This window comes from Zalophus californianus, chromosome 2 (genome assembly GCF_009762305.2).
Source record: "Zalophus californianus isolate mZalCal1 chromosome 2, mZalCal1.pri.v2, whole genome shotgun sequence".
Lineage (NCBI taxonomy): Eukaryota > Metazoa > Chordata > Mammalia > Carnivora > Otariidae > Zalophus > Zalophus californianus.
Window position 1 is genome coordinate 151,202,962 of NC_045596.1, and position 20,510 is coordinate 151,223,471.

The 20,510-nt window shown below is 47.2% G+C and overlaps 1 protein-coding gene across 7 annotated transcripts in view; it reads right to left on the minus strand.

The window, feature by feature from the left end:
* Positions 1-480: 480 nt before the first annotated feature.
* The window catches only part of MSRA (methionine sulfoxide reductase A), a 443,018-nt gene continuing 422,988 nt past the window's right edge, over positions 481-20,510 (minus strand). For all 7 annotated transcript variants that reach the window (XM_027600674.2, XM_027600673.2, XM_027600677.1 and 4 more), the window contains one exon: positions 481-1,244. In XM_027600674.2, the coding sequence (XP_027456475.1) occupies positions 1,080-1,244 (165 nt within the window). In that variant the 3' untranslated portion in view covers positions 481-1,079. The remainder of the gene's footprint in view (positions 1,245-20,510) is intronic.

Consider the following 20,510-nt stretch of genomic DNA (forward strand, 5'->3'; position numbering starts at 1 on the left):
CTGATGTTTGTATTTCTCCTTTGCATCATTCAGTTAACTTCCTTCTCCACCCCCACAGGCCTTCCCTGACCAGTGTAGACCAAACCTCTCTGTAGGTAATTCCTCAGCCCCTAGACACAACTTACCCTATCCTATCCATCATCTTCACATCACCTGTCAGGACCTGTGATGATCTTATTTGTCCGTGTGATTGCGTGTTGATTGCTTATGTTCTCACCCTTTGTCTTGAATATAAAGGCTCTTTAAGGGCAGGGCTTGCACATCTGTTTTAATTAGAAGAGCACGTGATGTGGCGGCTGTAACAGGCGTGCAGCAAAGAGCTATCATCACCAAAGTTACCAGGAGCCAGAGGTGTGTACCTGTTTTCCAAAAACTTCAATCATATTTTCCATTTGGGGGAAAGTCGTTGAGAGGCTTTTATCTTACAATACTTAGAAACATCCTGCCTAAAAAGTAAAAGACAGATGAGACACGAGGCAGTTTGTATTAGACTGTAGACTTTTATTAGAACAAGCATTTCTCATAGCTGTAAGCAAAGCATTAGAATTCATAGAGCTAACTTGCATCTTTTCCCTGCCCCAGGAGGGCTGAAAAAGAGAGAAAGCCCCCTGTGCATCTAGGCTCAGTCGAGCAAAATATTGCAGTGAATGATTCATTGAGGCTATAAATGTTTGCAGATTTTAAGGCACTGGAGGGCATGCGAGGTGGGACAGGGCACAGTTCCCGTGTCCAAATGCCTTATCTTGTCTGACAATCTCCCAGCTTCCTTCCCCAGCTTCCGTGGCAGGCACCCAGGCCCAAGAAGACCGAGCACAGCGTATTCATGATCCTCAATCAGACCCCAAGCGATCCAAACAATGTCACAGTTCCACTCCCACCGGAACTCAGTAGAAGATAAACTGCATGTTATCAACCTGCCATTGCACTTCATGTAATCAGATCTCATTAAACCAGATTTTCCTGAATGCCTTCGCGCTTTGTGCACTTTAAAAAGCCACTGACCTGAGCCACAAAAGCATTGCCCAATTTGTTGAAAGCATTTTGGCTGTGACTTCAAGGGCTGACCACATGGGGAGAAATTACTTTTTAACACCCAGTGGACAGGACACTCCGGTGCCCCCGAGGCCGCAGTACCCGTCGGGGTTCTTGCTCAGGTACTGCTGGTGGTACTCCTCCGCGTAGTAGAAGGTTTGGCCCTCCCGGATGTCGGTCGTGATCAGGCCATAGCCGTGCTCCGAAAGAACCTGCGGAGAGAAAGGCGCCGTGAGGACTGGATGCTGGGCAGACAGGGTCTGAAGGATCGGGGCGGGGGGTCCGGCCGTGAGGGAGGCAGACGCGGGGGGCTTGGGGTGTGCCAGTGGGTCCTTGTGGGCCCGAGCTCTGCCGCTTCCCAGCTGGGTTATTTTGGGCAAGCTTCTAGCGCCCCGTGCCTCAGGTGACTGGGGCCTGAAATCCAGTTTTCTGATTCGGTAATTTGCATTCTACCCATCACACCAGCGATGCCCCCGGAGCGGGCTGGGAGCCCTGCTTTGGGCCCTGGGGTCTGTGTGGAAGGGGCCCCAGGGCTTCCCGGGGAAAACAGCAGGGCCAGGTGGCTGCCTGGCTGTCCTGGGAAGAATGGGCCTCCCTGAGGGCACTGGAGCAGGGCTGCGGCAGGAGGGGCTGGAGGGGCAGGGGCAGGATGGGACTGGCAGGGCTGCGGCCCCAGCCCAGTGCTGTCCCCTCTGCTGCCGGCTCCGAACGGGCCCCCTGCCCACTCCCAGGCTGGACCCAGGAACCCCCACGCGCTGGGGTTCTAGGGAGCTCGGGCGCTGCCTGGGGGCCTTGGACAGCACGGGGTCGTCTGGGTCTGTGCTCTGCCACTCCAGCCCCGGGAGCCTGGGGACTGAAGTCAGGGGAGGACGTGGCCTGAGGGCCTTTGTGGGCTCCTCACCGCCCTCTGTGACCTACTTTAAGGCCTGGTGTCATCTGCTGCCAGGGAAAGAAACAGACACGTAAACACAAGTGGGGGAGGAGAGCGGAGCTATTTGGGGCAGGAGACAGATTAAGAAATAGACATTGTTCCCCATGGATCTTAGCCCGTTTCCTTTCCCTTTTGGATTTCAGCTGTGCCCTAATTCTTCCTTGTTGCAGGCTGCTCGGGACATTTGGGCACAAGGCTACAGAGACCCGACCCCGGGTTTGCAGATTCGATTTGGTCCTGAAGTGCCAGGCAGAGCCCCGACTTGGGCTCGCATGAGGATCTGGCCAGTCTTTGACTGTTGGTCCATTTGAGATGGAGTCCTCCCCTCTGCAGAGCAAGGGGACTCTGGTATTAACATTCGGCATGATTCACTGCTGCCGTTTTCTCCCAGAGAACTTTCCCCTTCTTCCTGAGTCTCCACCCAGCCCTCTGAGCCAGAATGAGGCAGACTGAGGATCTAACGCCAAGCAGGCCCAGGATGGTAAGGCACAGGATCCATGCCAAGGCGGGCGGTTGGACCCCAGAGCTCGGAAGCAGCCAGTTTCCTTACAGGGGTTAGAAATGAGAACGAGGAGCCATTCTGACTTCAGTTTTGACAATTTTTTGTAAACGAGCAATTATCGAGGGCTTACCATATGCCACACTCTGTGCAAAGACTTCACAGTGTTAATTTTAGCCTCCCAACAGCCATATGAAGGAAGGACTATTATTATCATCCATATTTAAAAGCGCGCGTCAGAGATTGTGTCTTGATCCCTGACATTCTCAGCTCGCCCTGATACTGCAGAAGCTGGAAGCTTGGAAAACTACATTTCCCAGACTCTATTGCCGGCGGCAGTCCAGTTGAGATTTCACCAATGAGAGAAGCACACATGAAATTGGGCAGAAGAGAGGCCATTATTTGCAAGGTGCAGCCATGAAGATGGGCACTGTTCTCTCCAAAGAACAGACGGAGACTCTGCCAGCTCACCCTGACAATCGTGGACGGTCGGCCTCAGGCAAAGTCACCAGCAATGACTTCTAGCGATTTCGGTACCTTCTTGGGATCCTGAAAGGCAGTGGTGCTGGTCCCTGACCTTCCCTCAGACAGCCTTTCTAACGACTCTGGAAGCATCACTTCCCTTTGTAAAATCCACCCTCCTGCTTGAAACACCGTGAACACTCTCTCTCCGTGACTGAACTCCAACTAACACAGCAATGGGTTCCAGAATTGTTTTCAGGGACCCAAACCTCCGTGAGGATGAGAATCTGGAAGGGTTAACTGTCCTGGCCAGATTTAGAGTTAGAGATGTTCTCACTGTGACTGGGGAGCAGGTCAGTGCCCACGGGGTGTAGTCGGCATTTACTTAAATTACGGCTAGTGTTTGTGAAGAAACATCCACTGTAGGAAGGCTTTGGGACCCTAGGTGGCTGTGGCAGTGGACTATTCTGGTGAAGACGATAAAGCACGAGGTCTATGTGGTGTGCTGGCTGCTTCAGGCCACCCTCGAGAGCTCGTAGAAAGAACAGGATATAAGGTCATGACTTGACTTTCCTGGCCCGAGTTGAGAGAGGCAGAGAACTTCTAGGAGTGATTTAAAATAATCTGTTTCTTGTAGCTGCATTCAAATACCAAATAAAAGGGGCCCAGCTTTACCAGTGTAGTTGACACCCTCACTGGTCAGGAGCCCAGAAATCATGTGCACGTGGGATTGCCCTCAGAGAGCTCATGCAGTCACACTGTAGCAGACACCATGTATGGAGAGACGCTCCCCTCCGGTTCTTACCCGAGATATCGCATGCAGGCTGACGTGAGTCTTCCATATTCTGATGGGACCTCATATTGGACCTCGAAAGTTTCCTGGCTATGGCCACACTGCACAAGAGCTTACCCACTGTCAAGATCCTCTGCGCCTTTCTCTGTCCCTCACTCTCAGGGCCGGGACCCAGCTCCTGGGTCTGCCTGGGTCTCCAAGCACTTGCCTCATCCCCATCCAGGCTCTGTCCTCTCTGAGGGGGATCTCACACACGACTCACCCTGTTTCTCTTTCACAAGTGGCCATCCTCCTTGTATGCCCAAGGATGGCCTTCCCGAGGCCCTGGGGTTCACAGCCACTGACTCTAGAAGCTTCTTCACTGAGGCGGAGAGGCCAGTGCCAGTGAGCACTCCTGCCCAGGCTCCCTCCTCCTCTCCACACCAGCTCCCACCCCAGCAGACCAGCACCCCTTTGGGGGAGTAGTGGGAAGGTGACTGTGGGGGCCCAGGCAGTACCCGGCCTCTGCCACAAGATGGCAGACACTTCACTTTTATTTGCCAGGAAACAAGAATAAACAGTGATGAAAACCCACAGAAAACAGCTCCAGGTTGCCCTCCTGCACCTCCTGTTAAGCTGGGACATTCTGGCTCATTCTTGTTAGGGTAGGAGACACCTGCCGGAACCACGGGGCCTGGGGTCAACACGGCCCCCTCTGCTCTGGGCCGGCCAGCCTCTAGGCTGAGGCCATCCTTGAGCACAGGGCTGTGTCTGTCCTTAAGGCTCACTCTAAAACTGGGGAGGGGGGACAAAAACACATGAAAGAAACTGGATGTAAAAGCAGAGGGAGCAGGAACCTCCAAATCCTAACCAGTGTCTCGTTTTCCCCCTCCTCATATCCCTCACCTCTGCCTTCTCACACGCAAGGCTGTGGGGGCAGGTCAGTCTCCGCAGCGCCCCCAGGCCTGTCTCCTGGAGAGGGCTCACCAGACACACACGGCCGGACGCAGTGATGGGGGTCCGGGGGGCCCATCTGCTTCAGACCTGGTCGGTGCCGGCCGGCTTTGCCAGTCCTCTTTGCTCTTTCACTCTGGCCTTTCCTCTGCACTGTTTAAGCTACAGGGTTGCAGAGAACGGGACTCGGGACCAGGGCTGATTATTGCTGGTAATGGCACCTCCTTAAACCAGGCAGCGAGGCCTTCCCCGATCCCTTAGGAGAACCCACCCGCCCTTCCAAGCTGGGTTCTGCTTCACCTCCTCAGCCTCATGTCCCTCATCTTTTTCTAACTCTTTCCTTTCCTTCTCTGAGAACCGTTTTTGTGGGTCATATTAAACTTTACAGATTTCCTGAACATTCCATTCCCTTGCACACAACCTCCATGGAATGCTCTTTCTTCTCTTTCCTATCACGTGAGCTCCTACCCATCTCTCAGCACTGAGATCAAATGTCCCCACCTCTATAAAACCACTCCTGAGTCTATAAGGCAGAAGTGACTCCAGCTTCTAGGCTCCCACAGAAGGACTGTCCCTGTTAGCACTTATGACATTATACTACAATCGTCCTTTGTTTCTCTAAGCCACTCCCTCTCCCTTCTGGCAATACACGTACTAGGCCGTGTGCTCGAGAGTATGGACTGTCTTGTTCCTCTACCTCATCTCAGTGCTTCATACAAAATGAATGACTGAATGAATTTTAAAAAAACAGTTGAGTCTTGGGATCTCTTGGGGATTCTCTTCACCTTAGGGGCTTCTACTTGGGTTCCTGCTGCTGCCTCAAGCCCAAACACCTCCTTGGGGACCTGGAAAGGAACCTCAAGAGGGAGACTGGGGACCAGGGAGCTCAGGCTGTCACTCTCCTTGTCACAGACGCCTGGCCAATTCCATAGGTAGGTTTACTCTTTAGACTGTGGCAGTGCAGTGGCTGTGTCCACACAGGGGGGACCAACCATTTTGCCTAGAAGGATGACCTCAGCATCTCTGACAGCTCCTGAAAAGCCTGTTCACTCTTCTGGGGGTGGGGAGGGGGAAATGGGGGGGCATGGAGAGCAGCAGGAAGTGAGAGATGAAGGCTGGGTTACAGATGTTCCCTCTGGCCCCCAAAGTCCACTTGGCCCCATGCACAAGCTGTGCAGGGGCTGGTGGTGCACCTCAGTCTTCTCCTATAGCATCGCCTACACCAGATGCCCCAATCAGTTATGGGGGTGTCATGAATCATGTGCTACTAATAATGGCTAATGTATCGATGTTTCTGAGAAACTTACTTTTCCTCCATGAATTAGGGCAGCTGGAGGGCTATCCCAATCCAAGCACCACTGCAGCTCTCTTGCCCACTACAGTGGGAGGGAAGGGAGTGTCAGGAGAATTAAACTGGGGTGGCACATAAGACACAACTGTGTGGTCTCTTCCACTGTCTATGACGGGGGGCCCACGCCGATGGTACCATTCCCGATGACAGAGATGATGAATCACATCACCTACAAAGTTTGCTGGTATCTTCTAAAAAGGAGGCTGTACCCATGAAAGTCTGTTGCCCATAGGAAAATCACAGCAGATAAAGAGCTGAAAGCAGCTGCAGTAAATGCTCTGGCCTGAAGCACAGAAGTCCCGGCAGCTCGAATCCCTGAGGGGCTCCCAGGCTACGGGCCCCTGCCTCCAGCACCAGGCTGATGCTCCCCAGAAGCCTGTGCTCTTCCTTCGGGCTCTACAGAGCCACCCTGTGGTATGGGGAGTGAATGCAGGTCATCAAGGACTTGCCTGGTCAAAGTGACCGCCAGGTTGGCTCAAACCTCCGCTATGGTTTCAGATCGCACATTTAGATCTTTAATCCATTTTGAGTTTCTTTTCTGTGCATAGTGTTCGAACGTGGCCCAGTTTCATAAGGGGTTAATATCCAAATATATAAAGAACGTATGCAATACCATAAAAACAAATAATGCAATTTAAAAAAGGGCAGAAGACATGAACAGACATTTCTCCAAAGAAGACATACAGATGGTCAACACACACATGAAAAGATGCTCAACACCACTTATCATTAGGGAGATTCAAGTCAAAATCACAATGAATTATCTCCTTATATTTGTCAGAATGGCTAAAATAAAAAAGACAAGAAATAACAAATGTTGAGAGGGTGTAGAGAAAAAGGAACCCTCTCGTGCACTGTTGGTGGGAATTTAAATTGGTGCAGTCACTGCAGAAAATGGTACGGAAGTTCCTCAAAAAATTAAAACCAGAAATACTATATGATCCAATAATTCCACTATTGGGTATTTACCCAAAGAAAACCAAAACACTGAAAGATATATGCATCCCTATGTTTATTGCAGCATTATTTACAATAGTCAAGATATGGAAGCAGCCCAAGTGTCCATCAATAGACGAATGGATAAGGAAGATGTGGTACACAGACACACACGCACACATGCACACACACACAGTGGAGTATTATGCAGCCATAAAGTAGGATGAGTTCAAACCATTTGTGAGCACATGGATGGACCTGGGAAGTATTATCCTAAGTGAAATAAGTCAGAGAAAGAGAAATATCACATGATTTCAATCATACGCGGAATTTAAGAAAAACAAGTGAATAAACAAACAAAACCCAGAATCAGACCTATAAACCCAGGGAACAAACTGATGGTTGCCAGAGGGGAGGGGGATGGGGAGGCTGGGCAAAATGGGTGAAGGTGGGTGAAAGATACAGGCTTGCAGTCATGGACTGAGTGAGGCACGGGAATAAAGGGCACAGCTAAGGAATATAGTGAATGATATTGTGATGCATTGTATGGTGGTAGATGGTAGCTACACTTGTGATCAGCACAGCAGAATGTAGAAACTTACTGAATCACTATGTCTTACGCTTGAAACTAATGTAACATTGTGCATCCACTATACTCAAATATACAAAAAAAAAAAAAATTAAAACTCCACTATAATGCTGCCAGGAAGTCACTCTCTCACTGGTCAAACCCCAGGGCTCAACTAGTCTTCCCCTTCCCCAGGCTCTAGGGCTTGGTCCCCACTGCCACATGGAAAGCCAGCCCTGCATGCCCCCTCTGCTGGGTTCCTCAACCAGGACCAGCTCCAGAGGAAGGAATGATCTGGGCCTGACTCCCCTACCCCTCATTTTTCTGTCTCTTACTCTTATTGACTCCATTATAATTATCCAAAGCTTCTTGTTTGTGGCAATTTTTTTCTTGCTGATATTTTTGGAGGGAAGTGGGACCCAACTAAAATAACCTACATCTGTGTGACACCTGGATCAGGAAATCTCTGGAAGGTCACCTAATAAAATCGATCAGTCATGCTTTTCTCACAGATTCTTACTTCACCTTTTCCTTAGATGGCCCCAGAAAGTCCCCTGTGCCTTTATTCCTACAACCTGTTCTTCCCAGAAGCAGTTTTTCTATATGTAAAATGGGCACAATACCTAGCTTGCTGCTACGAGGAGGATCCCAGAAAAGGCACAAAAAGCGCATGGCACTCTGGCACATTTTAACTACATGATAACACTGGCTTCCTTTGCCCTCAGACCCCATGCTGGAGGACAGCTAGCCCACCCACCCTGCCCTCCTAAAATAGGTCTCCACATACATCCACCATGCTCTCCCTGTTCCTACAGCTGCGCAGTTGACCTCTGGGGGGCAAGAAAAAGAGGTGATCATCAACAAGCTACGGCAGAGTTCCCTCCCCCAAACAGGTGTCTCCAGTGCCTCCCCCCGCCCCCCTGCCAAACACCACAAATATCTGAGAAAGTTGCCGGGCCACTCCCTTATAGATGTTCTGCCAACAGAAGGGCCCTGGGCCCCACCCATCTTTGCAGAGCTGCTGGCAGGAAGCCTTTCTTTTAATAAAATTAATGAACACGTGACCGTTCTGCTTAATGCAACCTGCTAGCAAGCTTATCATTAGCTTCACTGAGATTTTTCTGAGTGCCCAAGTATACTCAACATATTGCATGGAAAGGACTCTTAGACCACGCTGAGAAAGCACAGCCTGGCGGTCACAGTGACGCTGGCTACGGTGGAGCATCAGCAGACCAGGTTAGGAGATCAAGACAGATCAGGTGAACAGATCAAGGCATTCATCCTGAGTTGCAGTGTCTCCAAAGGGCTTCCTCACACACTCTAGTCAATGTGAGGCTTTCACTAACTGTAAGAGGGAGGAATTATTACTCTTAATGCTTAGCGCAGGACAGTGAAGCCCAAGGAGAGAGAAAGCTTGTCTAAAGCCACTCACCAGTAAGCTGCAGAGATAGGACTAGAACCCCCAGTTCCTGAGCATTTCCATTATTACAATAAGGCACACTGCCCCAGCTGGCCAGATGAGGATGTGACTTTCCCTTAGAGAGGGATATGTATCATTTCAAAATTTCCAAAAGAATTCTAAACATGGATCATCCTATATTGGAATCAAACTCTCCCCCCAACCCTGCTCACATCCCTGGAACTCAGAATGTGTGATGTAGATTTCTTAGGTCATCTCATTGACTTTGCTTTTTTAAAAATCATGGTAAAATACACATGACTTCAAATTTTCCATCTTAACTATTTTTCAGTGTTAAGTACATTCACGTTGTTGTGCAACTAATCTCTAGAACTGTTCGTCGAGCAAAACTAAAACTCTTTGCCCATTAAATAACCGTCCATCCCTCCCATCCCATAGCCCCTGGCATCCCCACTGTATTTTCTGTCTCAGTGAATCAGATTACTCTAGTTACCTCATGTAAGGGGAAATCACAGTATTTGTCTTTGTGTGACTGGCTTCTTTCCCTCAGCATCATGTCCTCAAGGTTCATCCATGTTGTAGCCTGTGTCGAACATCCTTCCTTTTTTAAGGCCGAATAAGAGGCCATTTGTTTGTCTACTCATTCATCAGTGAAACTTGGGTCGCTTCCCATTGTTGTTTTTTTTTTTTTTTAGCTATCAAATACTATACTTTGCTGCATGACAAGCACATCCCACAACAGTTACTTAGATACGTCCTGGCCTGCTTCTTTCAGTAGCTTCCTGTTAGGATGCTAAACTCCTCCAAAGAAGCGCCCAAGGAGTACAACAGTGAAAAGACTCCCTCCAAACCTGTGGCCGGTTACTCTTCTCCTTGTCCCACCTCATCGGATTCCCTGTGCCAACGACTGCATTACCAAGACAGAAAACTAACACGGACAGCTCCTTTAAGGTCACCAAATAGGGAGAAAGCTGGGGTCGTCTGCCTCCCATTCACTCAGAAGGACAGATGCCCTCCAAATAGCAAATGCCACAACTTCCCAAGGATCACCTGATTCTAAGAGATGACAGGAGACCTACTCAAAGTGTCAGGAAAGCGGAGTTTGTGTTTTAAGTGCCAGGCTCCATATCGATTTTTCAATGGAAGTCAGAGGAGAAGTTGGCAGGACCCCGCGAGTGGGGCAGATATAAGCGGTAGGGTGCTTTCTCTTTCATTTTCTTATTTCATCATGCCAGCTGTCCTGCAGGGGTGGAGAGACCATTTTTCTGACATAGGTTTACCCACAAGGAAACTCAAAGAAGTTAAAGCCCATGCTCATGTTCATGTGCCCAGAGTGTTAGTTGTGAGTCTGGGACTAGAATACAGGTCTGTTCAGGGTGCCTGGGTGGCTCAGAAAGTCCTGGGATCGAGCCCCACATCGGGCTCCCTGCTCGGCGGAAGCCTGCTTCTCCCTCTCCCACTCCCCCTGCTTGTGTTCCCTCTCTCGCTATCTCGCTATCTCTGTCAAATAAATAAATAAATAAATCTTTAAAAAAAAAATACAGGTCTGTTCTGCTCTGGATTCCATGGTCCTTCCCACCTACATACTGTCCCTTGAATTTGGGAACACAGGGGAAGTGAGACCCCGGACAGCTGAGTCTGTTCTGCTCTGCAGCATGTCTGAGGTAGAAACAGTAAATATGAACCCACTAAGAACCTTCTGTTCGAATTCTACACATCAGGGCAGGGAGGGAAGAGAGGACATTGGCTCTAGAGACACTAACACATGTGTGTAGTGCACATGTGTGTGGGAGAGGTGTGTGTGCACACTTAGGCATGCGAGTGTGCACTCATATGCATGTGTATACGAGGGCCCGGGAGGATGCTGTGTGATATACATTCAACCCCACCTTAGATGAAGTAACCTATAGACACCTTTTGCTTTTTAGAAAATGTATCACTGTAAAGAAACTTGAATCTGTGGCAGTGGTTCTTAACATCTTAGAGGGTCATGGATTTACTTGGGGATCTAATAAACACTATGGACACTCTTTCCACATAAACTCACAATCAAATATTTGCTTATAATTTTGAAGGTTTCTGTGACCCTCTGGAGTTGACCCATGAGCCCCATATTCACAACCTTTAGATGGGGCCACCAAGTTCAAAGTCATCATGGTACGTGCCCATTCCCCACCCACAGGGTTCTAGAAACATGCAGGTATATCCAATCAGCAATGAACATTTTCAAGATGATGTCCTTACTTTCAATCATAGTTTGAAGGCCCATTGAGAAATGGCTGTGTTGCTAATGAGCAAGTCACCAGGAAAGGAGGAAGGTAACTGCAGTTCAAACCTCATTCAATTCATATTTTTATAAAGCCTCATTAAGTTTGATCCAAGCAAATGCAGAAGACCTGGATTCTGTTCCTCACTCTGCCCTCTAGTGGCAGCAGGGAGCATGGACGAGGCATAGCCCCCTTTTTGGTTCCTGCTTTCCCTTTCTGAACTGAGAGACCCCCTTCAGTTCTTTCCAGATCTAATTCCATCAAATCCCATGCTATGTTTCCATCCTGCGTGCACACACACACACACACACACACACACACACACACACACCCGCACACACACACGCACACCCCATTTGGGCTTAACAAGCTCCATCAATGCCAATGCCCAAGTCAGCAGTTTTACTCCATTGGCAGCTTCTAGCTGACCAGATTGCCATCAATCAAAACTTCTGGGAAGGGATGCAAAATGACTGGCATGGCTTTTAAATAAAACCACTAGAAAGAAAAACACCATCTATTCCAAGATGAGCAGGGACTCATGCGTTTCCAGTTCAGGAGAGCACAGAGCACCCACACATCTGCAGGTGTGCAGGGAGCCGTTTGCCCCTGCCCACAGTGGTAGGGCTCTTCATGTTCTGCACCACAGAGGACCCTGAAAGGACAGGAGCCCCAGGCTCTGGCACCACGGAATCAGCCCCTGTGAGTCCATCGGTGACCGTTACCATATGCAAGGGGGACAAGTCAGGGCTCGGGGAACAAGGATGTGACATTGACAAGGTGAGCGCTCAGAGGGGCTAGAGCCTTCATAAGGCCCAATCAGGGCTGCACTGACCCTTCCAGTGAAACTAAGGAGGCAAAGTAGAAAGAAGGTGACACAATTAGATCTATTTTGGTCCATTTACAAAACCTGCTTATGCAAATGGTGGCCTCTAGCTGGAATGAGTTTGGCCTTCTTAGAACAGCTACAGCATCCCTGTGCTCTGTCCTTCCCTGGACTCTGAAGTTATGTGGAGCGGTTAATGGCTTTCCTTAGCTATTTCTCTGTGTCCCCCCTCACCCTTGAGGTAAATCACAAGTGTCTTCTAACCAGTGAGGCTATTGTTCCTGGTTTGCCACACAAAATGACAGAGCTACAAGCCTCTGCTAAGAAAGGGAAAAGAGAGAGGGCTCAATTTGGCCAGTAAGGATCCAAAGGTTTACGCTTGCTCCTCAGAGGGTGGACAATGGGCCAGAAGCTTGTCAGAAATGCAGAATCTGGCCCTTTCTCCAGACCGACTGAATCAGGATCTGCATTTTAAACTTATCTCCAAATGACCCAGGTGCACATTAGAATTTGAGAAGCTGTGTTCTAGCAGACAAGCATGGCAGACTCTATTAGTGGCCACCAACATCCTCTGCCCTCCCTCTGGAAGTCAGGTTGCCCGTGTGACCGGCTCTGGTCAGGCCGTGATGGGGTGGGGGGACCTATGCTATTTCTGGGCAGAAGCTGCCCAGTGCCAGTATGAGCTTTTCCCGTTCAGCCAGTGGCCAGCACAGCTCCAGCCAGTGGTGGCTCCATCACCCCGGCTCCTGGCACGAGGGCAATGGCAATCTAGAGCACAGTCCCCGCACAGAATAGTCTATTCCTTCTGTTACAGGTGCCTGGTTTTCCCTGGTCTGGGTTATGACGCTGAAGCGTCATGGAAGGCAGGCACAGCTCCGTGTAGGCCGGGCACTTCTCTGCAAATACATTTTTAACTCTCCAACTCCACTTAATTAACTGACTATAGCAATCACGGACTGTGCTAGGCATTAGGCATGTACAGGCAGCCCGGGGCAGCCCTCCCCAGAGTGGGGCAATGACGGGTATGTGAGCCATTACAACATAAGTGCCTACCATGTAGCAGGCACTGCGCTAGGCGCTGGCGGGCGCTGTAAGCCGAAGAAGACAAACCTCCCTGTGATGAGTCTGTGGCTTAGAGATGGAGTCGGGTTGTATAGTGAGGACGTGACTGCCTGTGGGTGTGGCATGACAGCCAAAATGGGACAAAGTGGGAGCCACACCCACATGCTGGGGCATGAAGAGGATCACTGTCCATCCATTGGGAGGTCAGAATTCTGCCAAAAGAGCCAGGACATGCATGCATGTGCCAGGCAGAGGGACTGTGCTAGAATACACGGAGGAAGGAAAGATTAACCCAGCTGGGAAGGTGGGTCCTGAAGGGGGCGGATGTCGAATTGGGAATTGGCTGAAAGGCCTGGAGAGGAGAGGTGGGAAAGCTGAAGGGACCCCTCCGAACAGCAGGAAGAGATGAAAGCAGATGGGGAATGGCCTTGGGAGGCATCGAGGTTACGGTCCCTTTTTTTCTGTTTGCTCCCATTTAAGGTAACTCAGTATACGCTTTTTGTTCATGCTCTGCCCTGCAATCACAGTGACATGTAGAAGCACTTTACAAGATTAAAGGAAAGACTTGAACCCAGGCAAAGCTGGCAGATGCCTCTGAGGTTCACCTGCTGGCCTGCGGCAACGTCTTAAAGACCCGTTGAGCCAAGGTGGGGATGCTGGGGAAGGAGGTAGCTATTGCTTATTTTTCCATACTTAGGTGTCATCTTTTACCTCCCCATACCTTACAAATTCCAAGCATCATTTGCTGGGTGCAAGAGAAATTGGGTCCTTCCTTCTTCTCTATGTCGTGCCTTGAAAGATGGAGCCCCACCAGGCTGGGTCGAGCTGGGCTGCATGCTTGGCTTGGAAAGGAAAACGACTGAGCTGGGGAGTTCAGCCGCGGACCAGGGAAACAGCTCGGGGTTGTATTGCTGACCTGGGCCACTGTCCACTTGCCCCAGCCAAAGCAGTGCTTCCTCCAGCCACAAGATGACATACATCAATCATGCATTCAAGGACTGCTGGTTTCTCCTGATTTGATCTTCCCTTTGAGGTCTGCTGGTTTTGAAAAGGAATTCAAATGACTTTTCCTATAGGAGTTTTACTTTCATGGCTTTTAGTTTGACAGGAAATGGATCTCTCTCTCTCTCTGCTTCTCCTCCCCCCGCCCCCCGTATATATCTCTAAGGAGTTATACTCTGTTTTTTCATATCTGAAATCAATGCACTACAACCTCTCTTTTTCCTATCTTCTTAGCATTTAGTATACAAAAGAATCCACTTGTCACTTTTCAGAGGAAGCCAAGGACACTGGCTTTCACCTTGCGGATGAAATGCAGATTTCATTAAAAGGAAAGATCCTTCATTCCAAGAGGTTGAATAGAAAAGAACTTAAAGCAAAATACCAGCTGCGTAAGTTTAGAACACCGAATTCAGCAAGGTAAAGGAACTTTTCTGAACACCACCATTTCTCATTTATGTGTGATTTCAGTGATTCGGAGCTGCAGCAAAGGAGATTCATCCCAGTTTGAACTGCAGGCAGAGTGGCCAACTGTCCTCATTTGCCCAGGGCAGTGGGGCTTCCCAGGTTGCGGGATTGTCAGTGCTAAACCTAGGAAAGTCTGGCTGGTCACCAGAACTGTGGAACAGGTAAAGACATTCATGTCTCTTCCATTACCAGCACTCGGTATCTTGTTTCCCTCATCCGGGCCTCAAATCCCCCAACTGTAAGTGAGGTTAACCTAGGAGGCCGCCCCTCCTGTGGATCACGTTCTCTTTCTGAGCCATGTGCTCCGGAGCCTCCTCTGAACTGTGCTTCTTTTTTCAGATCACTGTTGTATTGAGATGTAGTTCACATATCACAAAATTCCCCCTTTTAAAGTTTATGCTGTGGTGTTGTGTGGCATAGTCTCAGAGTGATGCAACCACCACCATCTTTTTTAGTTTGTTCATTTCTGTTTTGCAGATTGGATAATCTCAATGAATTTTTATTTGTTCATCTTTCTTCTGCCCCTTCAGTGATTTTTTTTTCATTTATTATTCCTTTGAATTTCTTCTTCGTTCTGGGATTTCTATTTAGTTCTTTTTTCGATCATTTCTATCTCCTTATTGTTAGTCTTCATTTGCTGAGACCATTTGCTGAGAACCCTTGTATTTTCCTTTAATTCTGTAGATGTGGTTTCCTTTGGTTCTTTGAGCATATTTCTTTTTTTTAATTTAAATTCAATTAGCCAATGTATAGTACATCATTAGTTTTTTATACAGTATTCAATGATTCATTAGTTGCATATAACACCCAGTGCTTTGAGCATATTTCTAATAGCTGATCTAAAGTCTTTGTCTAGTAAGTCTTACTTCCATGTTTCTTTATCTCATACTGTTTTTCCTTAAAAACTGGGCATTTTAAATAATATAATGTGGTAACTCTGAAACTCGGACTAACCTCCCCATTGGTTTATGGTTGTTACTGCAGTTCATTTGTTTAGGGATGTTCTTGGGCTAATTCTATAAAGTCTGTGTGGCCCTTTCCTGTGTGGCCACTGAAATCTCTGCTTGGTTAACAAATGATCAGCTAATGATTGGGCACAGGGTTCCTTAAATGCCGTGAAGCAATGGTCTCCCACCCTTTGGCCTGGTGTGTGTGTTTTGGAGCAAACACAGCTTACTGGCTACAGCAGTTTGCAGCTCAGCCTTCTCTTCCTCTCCTCCTTGCATAGGCCTCAAGGTCAAGCAGAGGTGGGAGATTAGGGCCTTCTGGGTATATACATAACCGTGGTTTGGTTATCCATTCACCAACTGAAGGACATTGGGGTTGTTCTGGTTTGGGGCTATTATGAATAAAGCTGCTATAAACATCCAAGAATAGATATTGCAGTGAACATAAGTCTTAATTCTCTTAGGTAAAAACCTAGAAGAGGGGCTCCCAGGTCACATGGCAAATGTATATGAAACTTGATATAAAAAAAATTTCCAAGTGGTTTTCCAAACTGGTTATACCATTTTGCATTCCTACCAGCAATGCTGAGAGTTCCTGCTGCTCGGCATCCTTGTCAGCACTTGGTAGTGCCATTAATTTGAATACAGACATTCTAACTGGTACAGGGTAATCTTTCAATGTGGTGGCAGTTTCATTTCCCTCATGACTAATAACGTTAAGCATCGTTTAATGTTCTTATTTGCCTTCTGTATATCTTCTTTGGTGAAGTGTCTGTTCAAATCTTTTACCCATTTTTTAATTGACTTGTTTGTTGTTTTTGTCAAATTTTGAGAATTCATTATATATTCCCAAGTTCTGTTTTGATTTCAAATGCATAACCCTGTCCTGAGAGCCTGGTATGCTCCTATTGGGCATCTTGGCTCTAGATTTATGACATAATGTTTTATATTGGATATAATTCTCTATCTGTCTCTCTCTTTCCCTCTACAGACACACACATACACACACACACACACACACACAGCTCCGTGAGCAATTTTCCTTTCTGATTTACTTCAAGAAACATTTACTGTGTCCCTATTAAGGAATCATACTAGGTACTAGGGAAGCAGAATTGAATAGCATATTGAGAAACTTTCTGTTTTAAGAATATAGCTTTCAATTGGATTAAATTAAGAAATACATAAGAATGACTACACGTGATACCTCAGCTTTTAGTGTATAAGATTCATACAAACAGTTGAAACATGTTCATTATAACTGTATAAAGGCCACTAATTATCACGAGTAAATCCTTCCTTTATTCATAGTCAGAAATATTCCTTGATATGACTCCTTGCCTAAAGCAGCACACGTTCTAAAAGAATGCAGTTTGCATTAAAAGATTTCTGCTACCATTTTAAATGGATACTCCTGTATTCCGAGCTCATGAAATGTGGTAAAGGCCAAATCACGTTCTCTTCAAAGACAAAGTACAATCACTCTGCACATCTTAGCATACACCCTTTCCCTGCCAAGGAAAGGTGTCTATAGAACAGCCTAGAAAGGTGGCGCAGTCAGTTAAGCATCTGACTCTTGGTTTTGGCTCAGGTCATGAGATTGAGCCCTGAGTTAGGTTCTACACTCAGCACAGAGTCTGCTTGAGATTCTCTCTCCTCTCTCCCGCTGCCCCTCCTGCTCACTCTCTCTCTCTCTCTCTCAAAATTAAATAAATCTTTTTTTTAAAAAAAAAAGAACAGCCAAGAAAAAGATTTCACTTAACTGCAGCATGACTGTCTGCAGAACTTCCAGAAGAATCTTTTTGAACACAGAGAAAACTGAACTTTCAACAGTAACTTAAAAAGCTATTGCAGTTTCTTAAAATCCTCTTACATGGAGTTTAAAAAATGAGACTTAGCAACTTTATTGTTTTTTTATTCACTGATTAAGACAATAAAAGTTGTGCTCATTTCAATATTAAGAAATTAAAACCTCCCTTGAGACTTTCTCTGCTCTGGAGTAGGTTACATCTGTCAAGTGCAAACAGGCCGGCCAGCTTGCATGCAGAAATTCTCCCCGGGGCTCCAATCTGTATAACCTCGCACTGTATTGTCTAGGGCTCAGAATTAAATGATTGGAATTTTTTTTTTATTATCAAAGGAAACTAAAAATAGGGCTATAAAATAAAATACAAGCTGTAAGGGGAAATGCATTTAAGATACATTTTTGCTTTAATGCTTTAGTTTCCAGCCTCACATGGTATAGAATAAACGATGATGTTAAATAAAGAAAGAAAAGAAGCTTTTGTGGGTTTCCTCTAAAGCTTGAAAATGACACAGTGTGAGTAAATGGAGGACGGCCCGCAAAAGGCTATTTCCCTGTGATACTGTCAGTGTGCAGCCTAGAGGCGGCAGGTGTTGGCCATGTTTTTACTTTCTGGTTTCAGGCAACACCATCTTAACTTCTAAGTAGGCATCATTGGAGGACTCTTGCCTCTTCATGTCTCCTAACTGCTAACGCAATAACAAAGGAACACACAAGACCCGAGCGGAGATAGGATGGAGGGGTCTGGATTAATGAAGACTCTCTGTTCAGGCTGTCTAAGCTTCTTAAGCAATGAAGTACAGTCAGGGTGTTTTTTGAGAGAAGAAAGGAAGGGAAGGGAGGGAGAGAGGAAAGAAATGGGAAAATAAAAAAGAAAGAATCCAAAATAGGCTATGGGTGTTCTTTGCCAAAACATAATTTTAATTTTCTTCCAGGCTCAGAACCAGTGGAAGAACTGGAACTCCCTCAAGGGAAGGTGGCAGGAACAGAAGCTAATTATACAACTTAAGTTTGGTAATACAATGTAATTGGCACACTTTCCGGTTAAGGCAATATACATCCATGCTAACTAGAGTTAAGACAATGGCACTATATATTGCAAGCAGTACTTTGTATCTCTGAATATCAGAAATTCCTTCTAGTATCTCCAGGGGTTCTCAAGTAGATAAGGTTACACAGATGTTGGTGACAAGAGGGGTCTGAGTTCTACTCTTGGCCCTACCCAACTACATGACCTGAGGCTTAGCCATCTCTTCTGTAAAATGGGGACAAGGCACCTACCTCTCAGTGTTGTTTGGAGGCATAGATGAGATTATATATTTGAAATAATATTTCCACTTCAGTGGCACTGCTCATACTTATGATCTTTAGAAGCCCTCAGAATGTCATACTGTGGGAACTTGAGGTGCAGGGATTATGCCCAGAGAAGGGGGGAAAACCAGAGCCTGACTAACTGAAGCCTCATTCTCCCCTTCCTTGTTTTTCCCTGGCACAACCAAATGAGTGACTCAAGATGTCACACGTCACAGAGACTTCTGGTACTTTGAAGACACAGCCTATGGCCCAGACTCTGCATACGAGAGGGCTGGTGGCCCTGGCCGAGCACTCAGTCTGCCTATGACTGTCACCAGTTACGTAGCAGTGGGTGAGATAGGCCGCACTGCTGGGGAGAACCTGGGCACAGGCCTTGGAGGATAATCTTCCTTCCTTTGACTGTCTCCATGAAGAAAGACCTTGATCAAGGTCTATTAAGACCCCAGGGAAAAGCCAATGTTTCTGGAAGACAAGGAATAGAATGCACACATAGGGGAAAGGGAGAGAGATGGTGAGGAGCTAGGAGTTGGCATTTCTTGAGCATTGACTCTGCCAGGCACTGCCCCGTGTGTTATTCCTGCAATCCTCCTAATAGCCCCTCTGCTGCAAGTAGGATTATCAACCCATTTCTTTTTTTTTCTTTAAATTTTTTATTGTTATGTTAATCACCATACATCACATCATTAGTTTTTGATGTAGTGTTCCATGATTCATTGTTTGTGCATAACACCCAGTGCTCCACGCAGAACGTCCCCCCTTGAATACCCATCACCGGGTTAGCCCATCCCCCCACCCCCTCCCCTCTAGAACCCTCAGTTGGTTTCTCAGAGTCCATAGTCTCTCATGGTTCGTCTCCCCCTCCGATTCCCCCCCTTCATTCTTCCCCTATCAACCCATTTCTATGAGGAGGGCGCTCAGCACAGAGAAGAGGGGGCCAGGGTTTGAACCCAGGCAGGCCAACTCCTGAGCTGATGTTCTTTTGTTTTTAAGATTTTATTTATTTATTTGAGAGAGAGAGAGCACAAGCAGGGCAGAGGGAGAGGGAGAAACAGACTCCCCACTGAGCAGGGAGCCCAATGCAGGGCTCAATCCCAGGACCCTGGGACCATGACCTGAGCCGAAGGCAGATGCTTAACAACTGAGCCACCCAGGCGCCCCCTGAGCCAATGTTCTTAACCACTCACTGTAGCTGCCTTCTGAACTAAAAAGTGTTTCACAGCCACTATGTAACAATATGCTGGCCCATGGTAGAATATGATCTGCTTTCAGTAAGATGGAAGAGGTTAGCTTCATCTGAAAACCTGGATGCTTTGATTACATATTTCCCTTTGAATACCACTGTAAAGATATAAACTAAGACTGGTGCAAGTTAGTGATCCGGAGCACCTTGATTTTTCTACTTCTCCCAGTGATGGGACCGTTTATCTTTGACTTTTATTTGCTGTCTGTAAGCTAGTGCCCTGTGTGTTGTAACACAGATTTTGTGCTGCACTCCTGATCTCATGATCACCCTTGAAACAAAATTAGAATCTGGTATGGAAGCTTGTCAGCGTGCCCACTGCATCTTACTGAAAGTCTAAGAGGTTTATATCTGTTGGTTCTTCTTTGCAATCCTATTAATCCACTCACAGAATCTTTGTGTTGCCAGAGGAGCTTATAGATTTAGATACAGATAAAACTCTCAGAATTGGTGTCTGATCAGGATTCTAGAATGAAGTCCAGTCATCATAGGATGCAGAATAGGCATTCAATTATAAATTTAATGAGCAACTAAGTATGAAGCAAGTATGAGCAAGTAAGAATTTTAATAAAAACACAAATTATCCTAAACTCCAGGCAACGTGGAGTGGAGTGGTTTAGACCACGGAGGACTCACTCTCCATGTTTCTGTCCCCCAC